Source organism: Mandrillus leucophaeus, unplaced genomic scaffold (assembly GCF_000951045.1).
Source record: "Mandrillus leucophaeus isolate KB7577 unplaced genomic scaffold, Mleu.le_1.0 Scaffold1278, whole genome shotgun sequence".
NCBI classification, from domain to species: domain Eukaryota; kingdom Metazoa; phylum Chordata; class Mammalia; order Primates; family Cercopithecidae; genus Mandrillus; species Mandrillus leucophaeus.
This window is the reverse complement of record NW_012101187.1, coordinates 161,612-187,503: the sequence shown is the minus strand read 5'-3', so window position 1 is coordinate 187,503 and position 25,892 is coordinate 161,612. Positions and strand designations below refer to the sequence as shown.

The following is a 25,892-nucleotide window of genomic DNA, read 5'->3' as shown; positions in this document are numbered from 1 at the left end:
TTTTTTCAGAGAGATGGAGGTCTTACTATGTTGCCTAGGCTGGCGAACTCCTGGGCTCAAGCCATTCTCCTGCCTTGGCCTCCCAAAGTGTGTCTAAAAATATTTTTGATTATTATAACTGGGAGGGTGCTAGTGGCATCTAGTGGGTAGACACCAGGCATGAAGGCACTCTACAATCCACAGGACAGTCCCCAAAAATAAAGAATTATGTGTCCTGAAATCTTAATAGTGCTGAGGTTGAGAAACCCTGGCATACCCTCTACATAAATCACCACTGAGAAAATGTAACACGTTTGTCTGGAGAGGCATAAGTGAATTATAGGAGCGGTTTATCAAATGACTATACAACTAATGTCTTCTCCTAGTTTTCTTACTTTTAAGGCAAAAGAAATGAAAAGGTATATAAAACTGCTCTTCTTCAGTAACTTCCTTCTCATCTAGTATCAATCTCATACATTTATCTATACAAAACTGACATTTCATCAGAAGACTTCAATAACATCCTCTCTTTTCATCTTTGCCATATCCCATTGCCCCAACTGACTTTTCTTGTATATGTTTTGTGGCATTGTTAATAATTTTGTGTAATTTGTTAAAGCATTTTTTAAAAACTTACTTCTTGACATTACTCCTTCTTAATCTCACCTATGAAATGAGTTACATTTATAAAAGAGAATTGGCAAGGGGAAGCGGAAGGCATGCTGGTCTATTGAAGACCTGTGTTCAAATACAGGGTCCTCCACTTATTAGCAGGTTAATTGAGATGTAAGTGTGAGAGTTCCTCACACAAGTCCCAGATGGTGAAAGATTACAACCATCCACACCACTTTTCCTTCCTTTCTGTCAAAACTCTATGAATTACATGAAACTAAATACACCTTGAAAAATATCCTTAGTGATCTTCACCTAAAAGCAAGGTTAGCTTTCAATTACAGTGTATTATTGAAATCCAAATCATAAGTCTAACAATTTTCTGGGAAATGAAACTTCAGAACCAAAGTTGGATTAGAAGTTCCTTCATATCTTTTTGTTGCTAAGAGAAAAGTTTCTAGGCATTAAACGATTATGTAGCTATTCAGAGCAGGTGCCTTCACTATCTTAAAATGTGTTAAATTACACTAATTACCAAAAAGGGCAGTGCAAGCCACTGTATATTGTAAGAACAGTAGCATGCTCCTCTGGAAAAGAAGACTCAGAAAATGCATATGACTTATGGTTACTAAGATACCTGATCATGCAGAAGTTGCCAAGCATTTTACTAATGTAACCTTATCCCTCTTCTCCATCTTGTACCATTATAGAAAACATTTAAAAACATGGAAAAAAGGAGCATTTTTAGTAGGTCACTGTGATAATTTGCTTAAGTGATTGTAAATAAAACAGAATGTTTAATTTTGAATAAAAATGAGATATAGTTTGCTAATGCAGTCTTCTACCCCCATAACTGAACTATGAGGTTCAATTAGATAGTGAGCTATCCCTCACTCCCTCTTTCATCCCTTCCTCCTGCTTCCTTCCCTTTTTATCCTTTTCAAAGAAATGACAACAGACCACTTTTAAAGGGCTATTTTTTAAACTCAAAAAGACTGAAAAGAGCAAGAGTTTTTCAAAGGCAGAAAGCAACCAGGCAATGAAGTTTGGAAAGAAGAATGACCATGAACGCAGCTTCTTAGCACTGGCTATCTGAGATGAAGCCATAAAATTCAGTATCCAACTTTTCAGCTGGTATTCTTATAGAAAGAAAACAATCTTGCCCCTTAATTTGATTTTTCCCCCTTATCATCTCATGGCAATTTGTATAGTAGAAGGGAAATGTGTGGCCTAAAATAACTTAATCCTTAAATGGATTTATATTATCGTAATTTCATCTGCCCCAGGTTTGGTAAATAGCCCACCACACAGTAGTGATACAATCTCTAATCAGGCTTTTAGAAACTACTCTGAGATGAACAGCAAAGAAAAGGGTCCCTAATTTAATTTATTTGTAAATCTTATGATAATAGACAGATATTTTGTCTTATCTATATGTTAATGCTAGCATCTGTCAACCATGATCTATTTAGGGTTATTTGAAGACTAGCATAAAACAATATTGATTTAAGCAGAGTATTTTTGTGTTCTTTCTTTTTATGGTAAAGAGGCAAATAACCCTCCCTCTTCCCGTCTTATCAAAGCAAAATAACAGAGATTTTATTTTTTTAAAAAGGAAAGAAACAAATGGGTAGGTTTTGTTTTGGAGTCAGTGCAACTTAAACTCATTGTTTTCTTTAGAAGAATTATATGATTATAACACTCAGTAACGAGAATTGATGTAAAAATATTGACCCTGGTCTAGGCACTACAAAAAAGGGTTAAACTTAATAAGGCAAGTATGTAAGGTAAAAGATAAAGGATTTCAATAACAACGAGAAAATATAAAGGTGAATGATACTTATTTTATGGAATATATATTATACAAGACAATAAATTCCAGTATATGAAATATATAGCATACATTTGAAGAATAAATTAAACTGCCTATGATAATCCATTTTTAATACCTATATCTTATTAGGTTGTCAACCTAATTGTAAATCTTTTCTAATTTTATATGATCAAACTATTCTTTGGGATGCAGAGTTAATTAAAAAAATACATCTCTGAATCACGTTGAAAAAAATCAAGTATTCATAACATGGAGCTAAAAAGAATAAAATTCTATTCACAATTATGTTACAAAGTGATTTTTTCTTTTAATTATTCAGCAACCTTCCGTAAGAAACTGCAATGGGCCGGGCGTAGTGGTTCACGCCTGTAATCCCAGCACTTTGGGAGGCTGAGGTGGGAGGATCACGAGGTCAGGAGATCGAGACCATCCTGACTAACACGGTGAAACCCCGTCTCTATTAAAAATACAAAAAATTAGCCGGGCGTGGTGGCGGATGCCTGTAGTCCCAGCTACTAGGAAGGCTGAGGCAGGAGAATGGCATGAGCCCGGGAGGCATAGCTTGCAGTGAGCTGAGATCGCGCCACTGTTTTCCAGCCTGGGTGACAGAGCAAGACTCCATCTCAAAAAAAAAAAAAAAACAAAAAACTGCAATGGTCCTGAATTGAGCTTTCTGTAGTTTTGGTAGCAGTATTTCTTTCTGGATTGAATGCATTTTAGGAAAAATGATCAGTTTTGCTCTCTTGAGTAAATCAGCATTTACGTTTATAAAATTGAACATGCACAGATTATTTTATGGAAGTTCAAAACTATAAACAATTGGTTCTTAATAATATGCCATAGCAATGTATTGTCCATGACACATTTAGTAATGTTAAAGCATTAAATGCAACACATGTAAGTCTTCAAGTGTGTGCACACAAGTGTGTGTTTAAAATTCTCAATACCTTTTTTTTCTCATACCCAGATTAGGTCTCAGTAAATCAAAATGATGGCAAAGAATATATTTGGGCAACAACAATATACAAGTTTACCATGCTTAAAAATCTTACATTTCTTACACAACAAAACAAATTCCTTAAACCAGTGTTTTGATCTTTAATTTATTATTTGAATACTTACTTTCTATAATATTTGGATCACTTGTGACTAAGGGCTCCATAGTCACAAGTGATCCAAATTAGTTGTGACTCTGCCTGGTGTCTTCAACTATGGAAAAAACATTTCTTTAGAATCGATGGCATTGCCAGAGAGGATTGAAGTTTGTATATGACATGCTCAGTAGAATGGGTGGTACACGGTAAGCATTCGAGACAATTTAGCTATTGTAATTATTATTCAAACAATAGGGATAAAATGTGATTTGTATTTCACGGTTCCCTGAGGGTATTCATCTCCACTTGTAGAAAGAATACAGGAAAAACAACTGGAAGAAAATATTAATAATGATTGTATTATGAATGATTTTTAACTTTTTTCTATCTTTCTTTTTGTCCATATTTTCTGCAAAGAACGCATGTGACTTTCATAATAAAAAAATCAGATTTTAATTTTTTAATTGCTCTTTAAATTTTGTTGGACCTTTTTAGCATGTCTGTTTGTCATATTCCATTGCAAACTGCAATAAATACAAGTATGGACTGAAGGCACTGAGAAGTCTTGGCACCACTGGGTGGGAAATGGAATAATGCATCCATGCTCATGCCCTTGGAGTATGAAAGCAGAATGAAAATTAATGAAATGTGTTTTATGTTTTCTGTGCCATGCCACTAGTTTCTCTTAGGACATTATTAGTTGAGGAAGGAACTATCTTTCTGAATTCTGTGCTTCAGTTAAGGGACAATGTCTAATGCACATCACTTTAATACCAAGAAGAGATTAAAGAATGCAGACACAAAACTCCAGATTACAGGAAAGTAGGGCTATTACTTTCATTAAAACTTTAAAGATAAGCTTAGAGTTATAGTCTCTATAAGGCATGTCTAAAGTTTAAATCTGGAAAATTGTTTGGAAAACCAAAATAAACCACAGAAAGTAGTGTGGCTTAGCAGAAGCTAAACTTTTAAGTCATATAAAAACAGTTTTAAAACGCATTATAAAAAGTGTGTGTTCTGTTTTACATGTATAATACTTACTGGAAAAAAAAATAAGGCAAGTCTCTTCCCACTAAATTCTTTTTCTTTTTTTCTAGTAGGGGAACAAAGAAAAACCACAAACGATCCCGAAATCTGAATAGGGATTATTATGGTGATTTTGATCTTGCAATTGCAGCTATTTCACCAAAGGCTTCTTTTCATCCTTGCACTGTACTTACCATAAGATTCTTACTGCATGTAAACATCAGTACCTATTTCCATTATTGTAGAACCAGTTTATTCAGCACTGACATAGAGCATAAACATGAATAAGGTACATTCTTTTCAAGCAAGAAATGTGAGAGGTAAACACAAATAGCAATAACATACTTGTAAAAGTGCTCTGAGAAAGAAACAGATGAAGTACTATGGGGATTACCCGCAGAAAGTGCTCTGTCTCATTCCTTAGCAGAGCCTTGGAGAAATGTTTTGCTGAAAGATGAGTTGGCTCTGTAAACCCCTTGAGGACAGGAACCACACCTCATTCATCTTTGTATCCCTTCCTGCTAACATTTGATGAATGCTTAAAACACATTTGTTTAATAATATTGTATACAAGGGAGTTGACTCTGGAGCCAATTTTTCTGGTTCAAATCCCACCTCTGCCAAGTTAGGGAATGAGCTACAGGATTTTAATTATATTTTATAGAAAACTTGTTTTCTCCAAAATGAGGTGTGTGTGTGTGTGTGTGTTTTAATTCTAATGTCATGCTCTTAGTATAACAGAAGAAAAATGTTTCCTATTGAGGACTCCATTCATGGTAGAAATATGCCATAATTATCTTACGTGGTGAGAGAGTCTTTAACATTATCATCATTGTGTATTATTAAAAACTAAAACAAAGCAGTATCCCTGATGTCTAATTATAGTGAATTGTTCCTTAGTGCTTTCATGGACTTCTGGGAATTCACAAAATAAACAAACTGAGAGGATAGCCGCGGTTATTTATGAACTAGAATTTCAGAGTTGGAGGGGCTTCAGACCATTCTATATATTAATCTCCTCACTATGGGTGAGAAAGCCAAGCTATAGAGAAGACTCAAGTCAGAAGAATGAAGGGCAATGATAGAAGATATTTGAAACTAATTTTCTTGACTTTTGTCTTGACACATAGGAGGTACTTCATAGAATATAATAATATATAACATGTTATATAATATTTAATATATATCGTATATAATGTATAATAAATAAACAAAAGTGTAAAAGTAGAATGAATAACCAACATGTGAAATTATGAAAAAGTATAATGGGATATTTGGGTTTAAACTATAGAGACAGAAAAATAATGGCTGATAGTGATTTAGGTCACAACAAGTGAGCATGACTAATTTGGGGAGAAAACATTCTTTTCCACAAAGAGAGGTAAGTGCTGTAACAACACCACCACCACCAACAACAACACTCAATATCTTATCTTTCTGTTTTTAATTCTATCCTTAATTTTATTCTAATGTGTTAATCTTATCCCCAGAAAAATATGGCTAGGTCATACCATGGAGAAGAATGACTGATTAATGATTAGATCATAGTAGTTAAAGTTTTATTAAATCCTTACTGCTCTCTCTAATGTTTAAGTTAGCCTCCTATTAATTAGATGCCAGCTCAGTGCTACGAAATATTTTTATATATCTGTCTCTCTATATATGTGAATGTTTAAAATCATGCTCTTGTCTTTAAGAAATTTCTAATTTAAAATAGACGAGATTCACAAAGTACTAATACAGTTCACCTTTCTCTGCAACTGACCTTTAATTTTGTTGTTTAATTTGTCCTTGAATATACCTGGTTCAGTTGTCATGCAGGAATGAACAATACAGAAAATTCTTGCTGGTTTTCATCGCAAAAGAAGTAAACATGTACCACCAGCGCAGCTGGAGCCAGAGGAGCTCCAGAGGTGACCGTGCTCTCAATAAATGCCTGACCTTGACCTTCACCCACGAAGTGAATGATGCTGAACTTCCAAGGACTCAGACAGGGTTGCTGATGGATTTTATCACCTTTCTGATGTAAACCTATACTTAATTGTAAAGTGTTATTCTTAAATGTTCCTACTTATTAATTTAGCTGATTTATTTGCATTTATATTTGAACATTTCTCACAAATGTAAATAGTTTTCCATTTACGCTCTTGGTCATTTGCTTTGTTAATAAACATACTTAGTTCCACAGGAATCCTAAAGAACAGAGCATTATAGATTCATGAATCCAAATATTTAATTTCATATTTTATTGCTGACTTTTTATGTAAAAAGAGTGAGTAATGTTCATTAACACATCAGATTTCTATATGAAGTTCTATTTTCACAATGAAATTTTATACTAGATTAACATCTATACAAGATTTTCTCTAGTGGGTAAATTGCTGTGTCATGATAAAATAAAAAAAGATCTGTTTACAGATTTCAGTCTAAATTTTGGTCTAAAGGAAATCGGGAGAACCACTACGCCACCATATTTTTGACTTATGAATAGCTTGAAATGGCTGTTTACCAAACTTAAATGTTTACGCATCCCTAGATGGAAATATCTTTTATGATTTTCTCTCTGCTGTTTTGGGAAAGGGACATTTTCCTCACATAACATCTAGGTTTTGAAATAACACTGGAAAAAAGAATATATGGATTACAGATTCAAGCCCCAGGATGCCTTTGCAAGTTTCTCTCTCTTTATACATTCCTAAAATGTATTTTAAAGCCGTTATCAATGTGAACTATGTGAAAAGTTGCCATTTTTAATAGAGATTTTTAAAACCATTCTATCTGGGGACTATCTTTCAATATTTAATTCAAAACACTATACATACGACCCATTAATTTACTCTCAAACTGAGTGTGTACTTCTGTCACTCATGTACAACTGAGCCATATTTTCAAATACCCATTTTCCATATACTTTATATATAATTCTATTTCCTTATAAAAATTCTTTATTTCTTTATTTTATTTAAATCTGATCTTCCTACATAAGTTTGATTGTGCCTTTCAGCTAACTTTTAAGTTCCCAAATGAGAGGGATTATCATAAAGCTTTGTTTCTGTAAGAAGATAAGATGCTAAAAAATATTTGATAATGAATGAATGAATAAGTCTTTACTTCTATAAACATGACTTGGATAAGCACTTCTGAGAAAAGGATGAGGTTCAGAGAAAGGGATCAAGATTCAAAATAAAGAAAAATTAAGATGAAGAATGAGGACTCAGGGTAGGTGGATATCAGATATGCTGAAGAGATCTATTTCTTATTCTGCTCTGTGTTTCTCAGATTTTATTTTAGCACCCCACAGTTTGGAAATCAGATAAGCTTTCCTGGGAGTATAGCCAAAAAGCAAAGTGGATTTCAGCAATTTCTATTTATTATGGTTGTACAGTGTGTCAGGAACTGAATGGAACATATACATTACATTAGAACATCCTTTCCCACCAAAGGCAGTGTTCTGGTTCCTCATCTATTAATATATACCATATACCTCATACGAACAAAAGTGAAACATACGTTGTTTCATATAATATTTTTATACATATATATTATATCATGATTAGTTTTATATTTGCAATTTTTACATCATTTGGTAGGTCTGTGTTAACCTTTCTATTGAATGGACTGGAACCATTTTAGCCAGTGAATATCTCGTGTAAGAATATTCTAAAAGAAATAACACAGAATGTAGTCTTGCTTTACCACTAACCAGTTGATGACAAGTAACTAACAATCTGTGCCTTGGTTGGCGGTATGTCCAGTCCTTCTGACTTGACGATGTGGTTATGAACATAAACTATGACATAAATGAAAACATATTTTTTTTGAAGTGAAAATCATGTTAAAGATAGTGCCAATAATTTATGGCTGTGCAAGTCATTTCCAAACCTGCCTTTCATTTTGCTTGTTTTTAGAGAGCAGAAGAGTTTCTGTTGGCCTGGGAACATTGTTCATTCTAATAGGAGAGTGCGTGCTGCTTTGAAATGAAAAATGAAACACACAAATTTGCAGGAAGCTCGAGGTAAACATTTAGACAGCTCACATGAAGCCTTTCACCCAGGCCTGCCTGTCTTACCGGGTGACATCCAATTGCTACGCTTCTCAAAGGGCTCCCCCTGCCTCCGAGATGGCTCTCTAAGGTTGTTGCAGATTCAATTTGTTCAAGTTGTCTGCCTTTTTTTTGTTGTTGTTTGTTTGTTTGTTAAAATCCAGAACAACAAGGCTAGAGTTTTTGGACCACCTTAGTAAAGGCATCATAGAGCCACAGAAATCAATACAATCAACTTTATTTCACAATCAGGTATAAATGGTCAATACGTAGAAAGCCATTTCTTCTAGCTCTGTGTATTGGTGTCTATTTTAATTGTGTGCATAAAGGAGTGGAAAGTGAGAAGGAAGTGTGCCAAACAATCTTTTCCATTGCTCAGTAGGGTAACATCTTATAGGCTATGTTTAGGGCCATGGAATGGATCATAAAGGTTAGTTTAAGGCCATATAGGGTCACAGTTAGAAATAAAGTCAATAATTTGAACTCCAGGTCTCTGGGATTTTAGGTTTCTCTGTAGACTATAATTCACTCATATAATCATGCTTACTTAAAGAATGTATATATAAATGCATAAATGTTCCTCCCAGTCAATCAACTCTTTCTGATCTCCAGTAAATCAATGTTTGCCAAGAACTTTCACTGCCCTAAGGTATTAAATTTGCTAACATTCTATAAAAGTGTGCTCCTGGCTCTGGTTGGAGTTTTAGCCTCTGGTTTCTACTTCTGACTTATGAGGCTACCTCATTTTAAATGTGCAAACAGGCAATTTCAGTGATTTAAGGTAGAAGCATACCTTGAGGTTCTAGTTTCCCATTTTTATTTATCATCATATTTCCTCCTTCAATTCTCTCTAAATGGGTATACCAAAGGCGGTTCACAATTCTGAATCTAATATAACTGTCAATGAAAATATTTGTATTTCCTTGGGACTGAGGAAATCAGAGCGATGAAAGGACATAGAAATACTTCCCACTGCAACTAACTTATTCCATTAATTAGAGGGTATAATTTCCCACATGATCATCTTATTGTGGAATTTTAAATGATGGGAAGTAGTGGTCTCTGTTTTAATGAGATAATCAACTGGATAATGTCCTCCCTCAATAATATAAGGATATTTCTAAAGCAGAGAAGCCAGTATTAAATTTTGGCAACAAATCTGTGAGTGTTCTTATTGACAAGAGTCAGAAATCAAACAATCAGGCTTCTGAATGAATTAATGCACATTTCAATTTTCAAATTTGAGGTGCTCAGAGAAATTAAGAAACTTGTCCAAGGTCACACAGGTAAGAATTGCTACAACTTGGATTAATATCTTATGAAAAATTTTCCCCATGTCTTAAAAACCAGAAGAAAAATATGAAAACAATCTTCTCAGTCAAATAATGCCATGATATTCATTTCACTTATAATAATATAATCCATGGGAATAAATAACAGATGATTATCATTTCAAATAATGAGCAAATCATGCAATTAATTGATAAAATAAAAATTTAAACCAAGATAACAAAATATTACAACTAAGTAGAAAAAGTAGAATAAGTGTAACATTGGTCTACTTTTATGGTAAAGTTAGATCAACAACTTGTCTCCCAATAAAATCTAATTGTATATATATATCTTATTTTACATATATCTTATATATAACATTTATATGCATGATAAACTCTAGATACTATTTAAATTGCTTTTTTATTACATTAAGTACTATCTCAAAATGTTAATTTATTAAATTTTAGTTTAGAATAATAAAATTATTTTACTGGGAAAAGATTAAGATTCTACCTAGTCATTTTTTGATGTGAATGAGAAAACTGAACCCCACAGAGATAAAATGATATTTCCCAAGTCATGTACTAGTTAGAGCAGAAACAGGTCTGGGATCCAAGTGTTTTGCTTGTTGGCTTATATTCTTTCTTTGGTTCTTCACACTTGCCTTAAAAAAATTAGACAGGAATTTGAATGCATTACTCAAGAATAATTGATTTTTAAAGGGAATAGTTCATTTTCATAATAATTTCAAAGATGCCAGATAAAATGCTTAACCTATACTAGTCTATGGGACTCTTCAGAAGTTTAAATCAAACCAAGCAGACTAATTAAGGCTAATTAAAAGATGAATTCATTCAACAATCCTTTATTTAATCCAACACGTATTGCTCACCCACCATGTGAAGGCTCTGTGCTAGGCACCACGGTTGAAAAGATGAACAAGATACAGCCAAGAGAACCACCCCACTAGGAAGTACGTAAGGGGAGCCGAGACAGAGTTCTGCACAGGCTCAGGATGCTATGAGAACATGTGGAAGGCATCTAACCTAGCCCTGGAGGTTTCTGGAAGACTCCTTGTAGGAAGAGATGCCTTCAACTGGATTTTGAAGGACAAGCAAGGATCAGTCAGGTAGGTGAGAATGTGGGTGACTCGGTCAAAGAGAACATCATTAGAGAAGGCCAGACACATGGAGGCACAAGTCTTCATCAGTGTCCCTACAAAGGACATGAACTCATCCTTTTTTATGACTACATAGTATTTCATGGTGTATATGTGCCACATTTTCTTAATCCAGTCTATCATTGATGGACATTTGGGTTGGTTCCAAGTCTTTACTATTGTGAATAGTTTGGCTTAGTTACTTTAACATTGCTTTATCTATTTAAGCATTTATTAAAACACCAGAATTACGTGCAATACAAGCCACAGGTAAAATAACAATTTTGGACAAATGAGGCACAAAAACACATGTACTTTGGCTCTTAAAATAGAAGATGAGATCAATGCTTCCTTGATATAACACAGAACATTTAATTTCTATTATTTATTGATTCTGGAAGCAGAATATAATCACGTGAATGTGCTAGAAGTTGATTTCTAAAATATTAATTTTAACAAAATCAGTTATGAAAGAAAACATGATTTTTATTTTTGTATTTTTAATTTTACATTGAATAATTTGATCAATGCTATCACATTCTGATTTCTATAATGTTACTTCTTAGTCGTTCCACACTAATTAACTGAAAGTTTAAAATTAATTTTAAGACATTAGGGAACAAATGTTCTATTTAAAATAGATATTTTAATGTGAATTGAGATAAGTAAAATAAGAGCTGTGCATATTTCCTCTACAATAATTTTGATCCTGCCATTTAGAAGTAGTTTCCTTTCAACAAAGCTGGTATTTTCTCTCCCTGTATAAATGGATGTTTAAGATCATAAGAAATTAAGAAAACTCCCTCAAATAAATAGTAACAAATTTTTCTCTAGTAAAGACTTATATTTAAAACAGGGGTTAATTTAAAGGAGGTTAAAACATTAAAGTAATACATGAAATGCTTGGTTAACTACCTTATTAATATTGAATATTTTACAATATCAAAGTACAAAGTAAAAGATAAAAATATTTAGGTAAGTAATATAATTTTGAGCAGGGATATTTTGGCTTTGTTTATACATACAATCAATATAATATTGAGGCTTTAGAAAAATGTCTCTACATTGGGCTTCTGAGCTCCGGTTAATGCCATAGCCTCAATATTATTCTGGCCTTCTGGCTATTTCTGATTCTAGAGAGGATTTCTGCATAAAAGATGGGTGTTTCATGGCTGTTCTGTACTCCACTAAGCAAGTGCACCCCAACCTACACAAAGGTGCTCTCAGAGTATTACATGTGTAAATGTTACAGGTGCTGAGTGCAGAGTATTGGTAAAACTATATGGATTTGACATCTGTGTTGAGTAAGTGGTAGAAACAATGCATCAGTGATTTCTACCCTCCAGGGCCACCGCAATGTTCCAGAAAACTTGCAGAATCCTTTTATCCCCTGTTAGTTGAGTCATTTTGCAGTGGCTGAGGTACAGACATGGAGAAATGGCCTGAATTTGCTATGCAGGCGCAAGCAATAGAGTGAAAAACAGAAGACCCAGATTCTACTCCTCAGTCCCCAACTGATTTGACAAGGAAGTTTCGGCGAGGCGGTCAAACCTGTGTGTTGCATTCTCTTTATCAGCATGACAGAGACAAAATATCTATCTTTTGCCAACCTCACTGAGGCACTCTAAAGATTAACTTTTATGAACATCTCACTCTCACAAAAAGTGACTATTGTAGCAGAGGTATCAGTATTATATCACAAATAAGAATCTGCTATATCAGGGATAGCTTTACAGGAAAATGTCTTATTTGCAGAATGAGGAGACATACGGCAGCATGCTCCCAAACAGCATGTCCTCTGAAGAATTAGGAGAGGTTGATCTTTGGCTTTGTAAGAAATATCAAGCATCTCAATGTCAGCAACATTTTAAAATGTATTTTCCATTATATGGTTAGTAGTAAACTGGGGGAATTGGTCCTGACCAAGCACTCACAGATGTATGGTATCACTAATTACAGGCCTGATAATAATAGAATCCTAGAGCTGGAAGGAAAGCCAGTAATCCTTTAAAGAGACCATCTTCTATAAAAGCCTTAGCAAACACATACAATCTGTGTTTGAATATATTTGGTAAAATAGAGCTAATTTATTCACCTTTCACCACTCATCTACACACACACACACACACACACACACAGAGAGAGAGAGAGAGAGACAGAGAGAGAGAGAGAGAGAGAGAGAGAGACAGAGAGAGAGTAGCTCCTTGGTAGAGGAGACTCCCTTCAGAGCCATACCTATGATTGTGCAGATTGGCTGTGCAAAGATGTCTGGATGAGGGGACACTATTCAGGTCTGAAATCCAACCCTCTACCTCACATACCAAGTGTGTGCCTGGATGTGGGATTGTGTTCTCCAGGAAAAACCATAGTCTTTGCATATTTGGTTCACCCAGAAAGGGTACATTTTTATTATTTGCAGAAAGGTAGTACATGTCACTGGCATTGCTATTTCTTGTCTCCTTTTAGAAAGGCCTCTGTGTTGACATGTGGCTTTTGAATCTTCTTAGCCTATAACTGAATGGGAAGAATCACTCCTCCATATTTCGGGCTCACATATAAGAGTAACTGTGGGAGATATAATAAGATCCCATGGTTCAGATAGGTGCATAAAATAGACAAGTTCACTGGATGACCATTGTAGGACCATTGTGAGTACAGTTCCTTCCTTGGATCTGATGTGAAAAGCTGTGTGTGTGTGTGAGAGAGAGAGACAGAGAGAGAGAAAGAGAGAGAGAGAGAGAGAGAGAGAAAGGGAGCTCACATGTGAATGCATGTGTAACTGGGGAGGTCAGGGCTGGGGGTGTAAGCAACCCTTACAACAGGGTATAAGCAAATGACAGCCTCTGACAGCAGTTCCAACATCATAATGTTCTGTCATAGTCTCAGTTGTCTCAGGGGTGTGTGTGTTAGCATTATTATCAAAATTGTTGTTGACAACCAGCTGAAGTGGTGAGGAGGTGTCTAGAACTTTAGAGGGATGGTTTCTAATTCCACATGACCTTGGCTGGTTAGAGATACAGTTAGAAACCATTAGAAGAATCTATTACATTTCTAAGTCTGCAGCCCCAGATTGTCCTCCAGCTTTAAAGAGGTTGAACCCATTAAACTGCATAGACTGCTTTGACAGTGGAGTGTTGGTTAATTACAGTGGCAATCTAATTATAAGGTTTATAAGGTTTCCCTGTAATCGATTTCATTTCAAGTGTGTAGAAACTTCACTTGATATGCATTTGCTTCCAAAGCTCATGGGAATGGACCAGATCCTGGGGCTGTGTGTATCTTAGAATCAGGGAGACCATCCCAACTGCACTTTGGAGTCATTACTCAGGACAGTAAGGACTCTTCTGAGTATTTCACACATTCATTCACTCATTCATTCGTTTAATCATCAAGTCATCTATTCATTCAATAAGTACTACATAAAGAGTATATACTTTGCACTACTAGTCTCCAAGAATATAAAGATGTATTGGATTTGGTTGCTGCCACAGCTCAAGAAGTTGGGGAGACTGACAAAAATAATTAAAGCTATATATTAATTATGGTATTATCAATGCATATAAGCTGCTAAAGCAGCATCAAGAAAAACATCCTTAATTCTGCATTGCTGGGAGAGGGGTGGTGGTGCAGAGCAGCACTCACTGAGGGTGAGTTTGATGGGAATAGTGACAGATGAGTAAACATTCAGAGTGTATGCAAGGCAAGGAATTCAGGATCAGAAAATAAAAAAAATCTAGAATTATGAGAAAACAAGAAAAGTAAGCATCTGCCAGTATTTCGAATGATAGGTATAACAGGCACGCTGGGGCTAAAGTCTTTATTCCACAGATGATATGTAAGAAACATTTTGGTAGCTCTACAAAAACATAAGAGCCAGTGTAAATCATGAATTATTGTATGCTAAGACCCTTATACCTTCATTATCTCATCTAATCCTTATGAAGTCATCACAATGTGTGAGTACTTATCTCCCTGTCAAAGGTGAGGAAAGTAGGGGTTAGGGAGGATAAGTTCGAGCAAAATCATAGACACTATGTGGTGAAGCCATGGTTTGAACTTGGGGCTGTCATGCTGGAGCAGAAGCTCTTAAGCACTATGTTTTGTTTCCTCTTCAAATGTGAGGAATTATGAAGCGATGTATGATGAATGCCATCAGAAGCCTTTCAGCATTCTTTCTTCTTACTTATTTTTTTTTTCATTTTGGGACTAGGCAATTAATTGAAGAAATCTGAGCCATCAAGACCTAGCCCTCAGGTTCCTCACATGTGAAATGACCAAGTTGTGCTATGTGAACTCTAAAGACCTTTATACCTCCAAGATTCCATTTTAATTTAATCTTTCCCCAAGCTTAGGAACACTTTCTTTTTGTCTTACATAAGTCTTCATAAAGGGTTACATAAGAAACTGTATATCAATATTAATGACTCAAATGCACAGGGCATCTTGATTATCATCATCCTTTGGATGAATATGAAACATGAATGTGCCCAATATTTTACATTAAATTCCTGCACATGAAGGAAAAAGATGTTCTTATCACTAAGGTACATGATACGTATTTTAATTCTCTAATTAATTGCTGAACTCTTTACATGGCTCTTTCTAATATCTCAAAAAGAAGAGGAGTGAGCAGCAGATGGACACTGATCAACGATAGAGGAACCATTCTACTCTTCTCTGCTACATGATTTAATAAGCCAATATAAGCTAGTTCTACCATATTCTCTTAGAGTCCTGTCTCTAATGGCAGGTAGTACTAAATAAACACAGGCTTAAAGAGAATTATTTCCTTTCAATTCTTATCTCTCAAGCCAGGCTGGACTCTAGTCAATTCACGATAGAGACCAAGGTGTCTATTTTACATTCAAGCAATGTCTCAACATGTTACGATGGATATTCACTTAAAAAAACTTCCCCAAATCTAAACTCTCTTTCTACATTTGGGAAACTGCTCACACTCTCAGTCTTAGTGAGAAGCCAATATGCACTTTTACAGACTATCTTGGAGCCCAGGTCTGAAAGTATGGCTCAGCTCCACCAATCAGCCATATCTGCCCTCCATTTTGAAAGAGGGATTTTGGACACAGACAAGCAGCCATGGTAGAGAGTCCATCTTGGCAGTAAGGGCAGCCACTGAAGCTCTAACGTGGGGTTTCTGTGGGCAGCAGCAGCAGCGGGGTAGTGGCGGAACCAGTGCACCAAGCTCTGCTGTTCTTTGTACTGTGAAGGCAGCAGTGGAGTCCACACTGACCTGTTCAGGGCTTGACTTGGGCTCTGCCCCTGCCTGTTCCCTGGACCCTTCACCCCTAAGCTAGATCTAGAAGTCTGCCAGTGCCCCAGTGTACTTTTTTTCTAACATCATTTGTTTTAAAATAGTCTCTCAAGCTTACAGAAAAATTACAAAAATAGTACAATGGACTCCCATGTACCTTTTCCCCAGATTTAGCAGTTTTTAATATTTTGCTGAATTGCTTTATCATTCTCTTTCATTCCTTCTCCCTCCCTCTCTCTCTCTGTATATATATACACACACATACATACACATAAGATTATTAAATATACACACCATGCTTTTTATCACTCATAGAGTATGCATATATCCTATGAACAAGGATTTTTTTTAACATAGCCACAGTATAGTCATCCAATTCAAAAATGTAAAAACAAATATAATAGTGATCAAAAGTCCATATTCGAGTTCTGGTCAATAGTGTGTGCCAAGGGTGTCCTTACAGCAATTTCCTTCCTAGCCCAACATCCAGTCTAGGATTATATATTGCATTTAGTTGTCATATCTCTTTGGTCTCCTTTTAATTTGCAACGGCTTCTCAGCTTTTTCTTGTTTTTCATGACATTGATATTTTGGAAAAACACAATCTGTTTATTTTATAGAGTAACCTATATTTTGGGTTTGTCTGTTTTCTCATAATTAGAGTCAGGTTGTGCATTTTTGGCACAATTATTACCTGAGTGATGCTGTCTCTTTTTCAGAGCATCATATCCAGAGGCACATGCTCCATCTGTCCATTATTGGTGATGTTGATTTTGATGACTTAGTTAAGGTGTTATCCAATTTAGCCATTGAAAATTTCCTTTTTTTCTTTTGTAATTTATGGATGACATTTTGATGCTACGTAAATACCTTGTTCCCAAACTGCCCTCCTCCTCAGAGTTAACATCCATTGATCATTCTTATTTGAGTCACTTTTTTACTATGGTGATTGCAAAATGGTAATTTTTAAATCTTCATCATTCTTTCTATGCTTATTAAAATGGCCGGTCTAGTCAGTCCAAGGAGAAACAGTGATGAAAACCTTTAGAACAAGAAATGTTCTAAATTTCTAATTCAATTTTTCAGGGCACTTTATTTCACTTGTAAAACATGCTTACAGGCCATATTCTCTTCTATTGTTAGCCAAATGACTGCTAAAGCAACATATAAAATATCAAATAGTTATACTACAACTGAAAAGCAGGAAAAAGTCAATTTTAATGACTAAATGCCAAACATCTAGATATTTGGAAACGGTTAGTGGTTTACTGTAATATTTAGTTTCATGTTGATTTTCAAATGTAATAAGTCTTAAAATAGAGAATAATGGTGTAATGAAAATAATATACCAGGGTAAGACAGATTTCATTTCAGCACTAGCTCTGTTAACTAACCAGTATGGGACTTTCTGAGCAAGTCTTTTAACTTTTCTGGGCCTCAGTTTCCCTATCTGTGAGATGAGATGGTTGAAGAAAACTTTTTCAAAGGCTCTTTAAACAAAGGATTCTATGACCTCAAAATTGAACATTAGCACAATCGTTGGAGACATAAGGAACTGTTAACCTAGAAAATTTTAATCAACACATTTAGATTTAAGATTATTTTGGTATAAAGACCAAATACCTGTGAAATAACTCTCAAGTGATTTAGAGAATAGAAACATCAGAACAATTTGTAGAACAATTTAATAAAAAGAAGCTAAGCAGTTTTAGGCTGCCTGAATAGGTATCTTTCCCAAGAGATAGATAATATTGCAATGGTTGGAATTCACCTGATCACATCTCTAGGAGGGTGTCTTGTTTGAAGAGCCATATTTTCATGGAGCCTTTAAAACATCATAAATATCATTATGAGAAATGATTGAGTGCACTGTTTATCTTGGAGGAGAAAAGATTTAAGGGAACGGGGACATAATAGTTCTCTAAACAAATAGTTTTTTTTTTTATTTTTTTTTATTTTTTAGTAGAGACAGGGTTTCACCATGTTGGCCAGGTTGGTCTCGAACTCCTGACCTCAAGTGATCCGCCTGACTCAGCCTCCCAAAGTGCTGGGATTACAGGCGTGAGCCACCTCTGTTTGTTTGTTCTCCAAACAAATTGTTTAGATAACTATTATGTCCCCACTCTCTTAAAATAAATTACAAATAAATAAAACTACTTATTTATTTATTTGTAAATAAAACAAATAAATGTGTTAGGTGAAGCATGATAGGTTTGTTGTGCATTTTTCCAAAAGGAAAAACTACAACAAATAGGCTGGTTGTTATGGAGTCAATATAATGAAGACATTTTTATTCAAGTATAGTTGTGATAGTTGCTCTTTCCAGCTCCTCTTTCAGGGACTTCCTCTTGCCTCTGTGATGTCGGAAAGCTACATAGGAATTAAGCTTTCTGCTAGGTCTCAGCTCAATAGATCACACATTGTTTTTTACCTACAGTTTTCTCAGACCAGTGCTTCTCAAATGTTAATGTGCATATAAATCACTGGGTTCGTTGAAAAAAATCACTTCCTGATTCAGTAGGTCTGGAGTTGGACCTGAGATTCTGCATTTCCAATAAGCTCCCATGTATCTCATGTGTACATAATCCCCTGCCGAATCAAATGTTATATCCCTACATGATCAGCAGCTCACTGAGGATGGGAATGCATGTTACAGTTAACACGTAACATTCAAAGGAGGTGAAGAGGTGCTTTGCAGCTCTAGCAGCTTCATTTGCTCATGGTGTTTTTTCTTTTTTCTTACTTTCTTAAGGAGGTTCCGTATTTGCTGAACTTTTACTGTTTCTGATCACTTTTCATGATAGTACTGGCAGGGCTCTGTCAGATGTCCACCCAAATACTGACAGACAAGTAATATTTTCCCCAGAAAATGTTGGATTTTGCTGGTCATTACTTCAGTAGACTACAACCATTTTGATAGGGACACAAACTTACATATACCTAGTGTGAGTCTTTCCCATGGTGCTTTTCACTAGGTTTTTCCACAAGGCATAATGTTGTGGAAAAGGGGCCTATGTGTGCACAGTGTCACTGTGATCTGCTCACCCGTATCTCTCCCTTCACCCTACACCTCTTCCATCTCCAAGAGGGCATCTTGCCAAACTGGGTACTATATGCGGTACATTCTTATTGTCTCCACCTTGAGGAAACTTTTTACCTTACCCTAATTTAACACCAGTTTTAACCCTCAAGGCTGTATAGAACAATGTTATCCCTTTCCTAAATAGCCAGCCCTTCAAATACTTATATAGAGTCATCATAGTCTCCTTGAGTCTTTACTTTCCCAGCCAAATATCACCAGTGCTTTCAATCATTATTCATATGACATAGTTATGAATTCCTCTACCATACCAGTTGCTTTAAGAATCACATGATTTTTAAGAGGGTGTGTGGGAGTGGGGATTTTTGTGACTCCCTAGGTAGATTTCTGGCATCACAACACCACCATTCTTCTCCTGGAATTTCCATGATTCATAGATCACCATATGGCATTCTGTTTGGGGAAAATAACTTGCTACATCTCGTCTCACTTGCAGGGCTTATCTGGTTTTCGAGAGGTATGTGCACATGTGTAGAAACTTTGGGGAGTTGTGCATGCACCTGAAATTCAAACTATTTCACTTGGGTCAGGTTAACCCCATTTTGGAGCTGCTGGCAGGGATTTTTGTCTTTTTTTTTTTTTCCCAATGAAATGGCAAATAAACAGCCTCTTCCTATCTAAATGAGCTCATTAATTTTCATCTGTGCTATTTCTAACAGTGGTTTCTAAAAATCAGTCCAAAAGTTGGATCCATTTAGTGAAATCTTACATGGAGTATGATAATGGATATTTATCTAATGGGGTTTTAATAAAAAAAAATAGTGTATTGGTTACTAACTAGTAAGAATCAGTCAGCATTACATTATAAGATAACATTGGCAGTGCGTTGTATTATTACATCCTGAGCTTTCAACAATCAGCAATTGTCTTGATAGTTAATGAATAGAGTATTAACTATCTTGCTGTTTATACTCTATAATATAGTAATATATAAGCTATAATAATTTTTCTTAGCAGACTGGGAAAGAAAGTCTCTCATTTGGTATCCCTACTAAAGGGGATGGTCTAAGTGAGGTGAGGTAGATGTGGATGAGGTGGGGGTTAAGGAAGAGGTCACTGAAAGAAACATAACCTCCACTTCACAGCACTCTGGCCTCGGATCCATGCAGTAGTTCAAGATGATTTGTGTTTTACACGTTCTGAATTATGAAAAGGTGAAAACTGTTTCAGGAACTTGGTAAACAGTTTTCTCTGTCAGCATATTTGAAATTATATTTTTAGATGTCCCAAACATTCAGATTGGACTTAGGGCTCTTAATAAGGACACACTAGGCTGGGGTTTACCTTTACCTTTAGCATTAGAATTGCACACTGGTTTTCCTATAAATGTATCAAGAAGGTAATTTTAAAATATAAAACCTTTTAACAGCTTTAGCTTATGTTGGAAACATGTGATCTCAATGAAAAGTGTAAAAAAGCAGCCTGCCAGATGTTTTGACTACATGGTGTATCGCATCTTAATGTTTCCAGGGTTGGCAGTGGTAATACTAAAGATTCAAAATTGTAGAGTTAACAAGTTGTGTTTTAACCTTTTCTTATTCTTTACTTTAAAAATGTTTTATAATAAAAACATTTATATGCTGAAATTTTTACTTTGAAACACATGTTTTTAGGAGGAATATTTATAAACTATAAATAAAATATATAAAGACTATATTGTGTTTCTTATAGTAAGTATATAAACTGTTGGCCAGTATGGCTGGGGAATGAGATTTTCAGATTAATCAAGTATTCTGCTAATGCATATCATAATTATTATAACTTTCAAGTGTTAAAAGCTCAACACTACACCCATACCAAACATGATTTGCATGTGAATATACAGGAAGACACTTTAGAATCTTGCTGGAGCTTGTGTCATAATTTTGAGCAACAGCTTAAATGTATATGAATTTGCATCAATAGAGTTCTAGTTAACATTTCATCATACTTATGCTCATCATTACTTATAAGATGACTTTTGAGGAAGAAGACCAGGTGCCATTTGAACTGGGGTAAAAAGAGGGAGAGGAAGGCAGCAGCGACCACTGACCAAAACAACTCAACAAACCCCAGCATTGCTCATTCTCCTGAAAATGTCACCCTTGCTCCAATTCTAAACTAATCTCAAAGATTCACCTCTGAAAATGTGTGTATGTGTGTGTGTGCGTGCGGGTGGTGTACTGCTGTTAGTTATATCTTTGCTAGCAGTTAATGCCTTAGCAAAGGGTTAAGAAAGAAACAACACAGGATAGAAAAGGGTGGGCCAGGCGCTGTGGTTCATGCCTGTAATCCTAGCACTGTGGGAGGCCAAGGCACATGGATCGCTTCAACTCAGGAGTTTGAGACCAGCCTGGACAACATGGCAAAACCCCATCTCTACAAAAAATACAAAAATGAGCTGGGCATGGTGGTGTGCACCTGTAGTCCCAGTTACTTGGGAGACTGAGGTGGGAGAATTGCTTGAGCCAGGGAGGCATAGCAAGCAGTGAGCCGAGATCCAGCCACTGTACCCCAGCTTGGGCGACAGAGCAAGACCCTGTCTCGAGAATAAAAAAAGGTGGTACCAGGAGGGAAAAAAGTGGATCTGTTAGAGAGGTGGAAGTACCCATGATAAATATCATCTGCTTTACAGTTTTGCTGAGGGCCTCAATTATGATAACCTACTGTTTAGGGTATTGAAAACAACATTCTACAGTCTTACCTTTGATTGGTTTCTTATGTGTGTTGTTTCTAGTGAACCCAGATAAATCCCCAGGGGTGAGATCTGATGTATTAACATAACATATTACCTAAGCTATTCCCCTTTGTGAAGATTCTAAGAAAAATCTTAAGTAAAGCCGTATCGAAAAACAAATGCAAAACTCCCCTGGGGGAAAACAAATGGCTACTTTTCAAGCAGTTAATAATCTTATAATTTTTGTCATTTAGATTTTCTTAATTTATGTCTTGTGAAGCTACAGCGTGTGGAATGATTCCCCAGACAGCTTGAATAAGTCAAAAAGTCTGCTTTGAATGCCTATAATAAAGATCAGTTACAATTACAAATAGATTTTTTGTTTGATTGCCTTCTGAAACAACTTTCTTTTATTAAGAAAAATACCATTACTGTGGATTCTTCAATAACAATTCAAAAAATTTTAGTTGAAAACTGAAATTATATTTCTCTGTATTTATACCACCCCAGAAAAAAAAGAGCTTGGTTAAGAAAATATTGAGAGACATGTAATAATTTGCTCTAACTGGAAATGTTAACTCATATGCACATACGCAAATAAACACCTCAGCCCTCAACATACACAGGTATTGGTGGAATAAAGACCATAGGCCCTCCATGAGCAATAGAGTTTTGTCAGAACTGATGCTAAAGTATACTCAATCATCATCAGTCCCCTTCGTCAAAGAGAAAAACAAGTAAATCTAAAACAGTCACTAAAGAAGCAACCTTTGCTTCAGCTACTGGGGTGACTAATTCCCCTTGGAAATAATTGGTAAGACAGCTGGATAAACAAACACAGCTCCAGGACCCTGCTCCTAAGAAATATACCTGCAGCCTTTACTATGAAACCAAGAAATATCTGTTACTCTATGCTCTATCTGTAATAGATGCTAACTTTTATCTTCTAATGAACTAGCAGAGCAAACCAAATGTGTGTTTTTAAAACTCTGTGGTTTCTAAAATGAATTCGGATTCTACCATAAACCAGATGAATTAGCCATATGTATGAGAATTAATAGACTTTATTTGCAAAATCATTAAGTTGCAAAAACAAAGGCACCACAGGAGTTTAAAATTAGACTATTTTTAAGTCTTCCTGAGAACACCTGCCCCTACTTCAAACTGCTAATTTACAAAGCTCTTTATTTTAAAATCTCTTGGATATAGAAAAGAGAAGAATTAGAATGCATAGCAAATGATTGCAAATATTTCTGTTTCACTCTTGTTTTAAGGTATCAGTCAAGTAACATGATGTTTCAAATAAACTCCAAAGCTGGCAGAAATGTTAGGAAATCTGCTTATCCCTGGTCCACTTTACCAAATATGGATTCAGATTTTAATTATACACATTTTGGAGTGTTTGGAATATGTTTCTTCTCATCTGTGATTAGAGTCAGGTACACACAGGAAGACGATAGTATCTCTGATAAGGAAACGTTCTTTAAGTATACCAACAAAATGGAAATTTTGTCTATAGGCTAAGTAATATTCTTTGGGGAAGAGATATGAGTTTAAAATGTAAGCCAGCAAGTATATTATAAATCAGTCTGTAATAGGTATTTTTTTGTTGGGGGGAACAGATGCCCATTCAGATAACCACACTATTGAATAACTACTAAACATACCTACTAAGGCCTCGGAAGTTTTATGTCTAACATTAATGGTTAATAGTAAATAGGAAAAAAGTATTATGCTCTGAAATTTTGGTGAACATATTGATTACAGTCTTTAGTAATGTTTTAATTTAAGCTTGGCAGCAAAGATTTGTGAGTTTTACTGCAAGTCATCATATTTGCTGTTACAGCAGCGCACAAGCAAAAGATATTAAGTTGGGAGAATATGCAGAGTCTTATATTTTGTTTATTCTTTCTAAGTGAAATTAAACCCTCAGACATTGTTCTAGGCAACCCAAGTTTCAATAACATTCTCTTTTGAGATATTGAGAAAATTGAGTTGAAATTGTTTTTAGGTGCATGAATTTACCATATTGTTGCTTCGATTCTTCATTCACAGTAACATATTTTTTAAGCAACAAAACAATACTGTGCAAAGTTTTTGTTAATTTCCCTTTAGTGGTCAGTTGTCAATTTTGTGTAAATGAACAATTTTTTGAGGGTTGACTCTATTAAAATCTTCCTGTTTTACTCTTGTGAAGAAACTGTTTAAAAAACAGATAATATATAACATTGTAATTATCATTCTTGGGTGAAGATGAAGCATAAAATGATAGTAATAATTCTTTGGTAATTTTTTCAGCAGTCATTGTTTGAATTCTTTGTTACTAAACTTTTCAGTTGGTGTAGCTTTTATAAGAAACATGCAGATCACATTGATCATATATAATATTTAAAAATATACTTCATTCACTAATTTTTGTCTATCAAATCTGATATAATTACATTAATAATTTTCAAAACAGGATGATGTTAGTCACATGGGAAATATTTTGGAATTCTGGCACTGTATATTGAGAATTCTTATACAATTTGAGACTATGATAAAATACTGTGTTTTCTTTAAAAATGGATTATAGTCCAAAGGAATTTCCCTAAGATATGGAAATTAAATCTGGGTAGTACTAGGTAATAAATGTAACAACATATTTATCTATTTCAAATTTCTCTAAAAGACACAGAAGCAAAATCCTCAGTACTCATAAATGTTACACATCAGGATAAAGGCATCACACATAATGATTGTATTTTACCATCTTTGGAATGGAAAGGAAGCCCAAACATCAAGCCTGATGACTAAACCATTTAGGTGCAACAAAAAGAGCCCAGTTAATACTTTAGAAAGCTGAGTTAGTATTTTATTTTTCTCCCAAAGCATATATCTGCCTTTATAAGAAAGAACTAACCATATGAATGAGAACTGAAGTCAAGGTTAAAGTAATCTTGCCCAAGAGAGTAGAGTGTTTGCATCGGAAAGAAGCAGCGGCTCAGCTCAGATGAACATTAATAACAACTGGAGGCAGCACCTCCCCTGAAAAACATTAGAGCTCCTTGGACATGTGTTTGAAATTCATCCACCCAAGTCATCCTGTGACTATTGGAGTAGATGACAATGTCCCATAATGTGAAGGGGGAAAATACAGTATAAATCGTTTTTTAAATATAACACTTTAAAAAATGAAACGAAAGTGACCGTGTTCTAAGTCAAGCAACCTTTTCAGACGGTAAAGGAAAAGCTTTGTCTTTCCTATTATTGTTTGCCCTTCAGTTGACATACATGCTGAGATGCATCAATAGGATTACAACGGAAACACGGTCATCTCCAGGGTTTCCTCTGTTTCGATTCCTTGATCCTGTTTAAAGAAACAGGCTCAGGGAATGCACAGAAAACAAACTTCCCCAATCGAAGTTCTGAGGTCTTCTCTCCCCTTCTCCCACCCTTGGAAACCGGTCTAGTTTTCCCGGCAGCACCGGACAGAAATGTCACGGTCATGTTGCATCACTTCACTTGTTGAGTTGTGCGAAGGCAGTACTTGACCACAGAAACTTGGTGAACCGCCTTGCTCTTAAATTAGCCCCCAAGATTTCTCTCCAGCCCTCTAGAAATGTCTTACCTGCATGTGTCCCTGGTACATTCTGCTTCTGTTTCTTCAGGGCTCCCTGAGGCCACCGGATGCTTTTTCCCCGTGCTTCCTTGCCCACCAAAAAAGGGGAGAAGGTGGGTGCACAGCGGGTTCTCAGAGGGTGCTCCTGAACCCCCTGGAGCTCCGGGTACTGGCCGGCCGGGCGGCCACTCGGCAGCGCTGCGGGCTGCCGGGAACTGTTCTCCGCTCGGGGTGCTGAAAGC

General features: G+C 35.6%; 1 protein-coding gene across 5 annotated transcripts in view; it reads right to left on the bottom strand.

Moving 5' to 3' along the window:
- The window catches only part of PEX5L (peroxisomal biogenesis factor 5-like), a 242,800-nt gene extending 216,908 nt beyond the window's left edge, over window positions 1–25,892 (bottom strand). For all 5 annotated transcript variants that reach the window (XM_011972157.1, XM_011972161.1, XM_011972158.1 and 2 more), the window contains exon 1: window positions 25,660–25,892. In XM_011972157.1, the coding sequence (XP_011827547.1) occupies window positions 25,660–25,680 (21 nt within the window). In that variant the 5' untranslated portion in view covers window positions 25,681–25,892. The remainder of the gene's footprint in view (window positions 1–25,659) is intronic.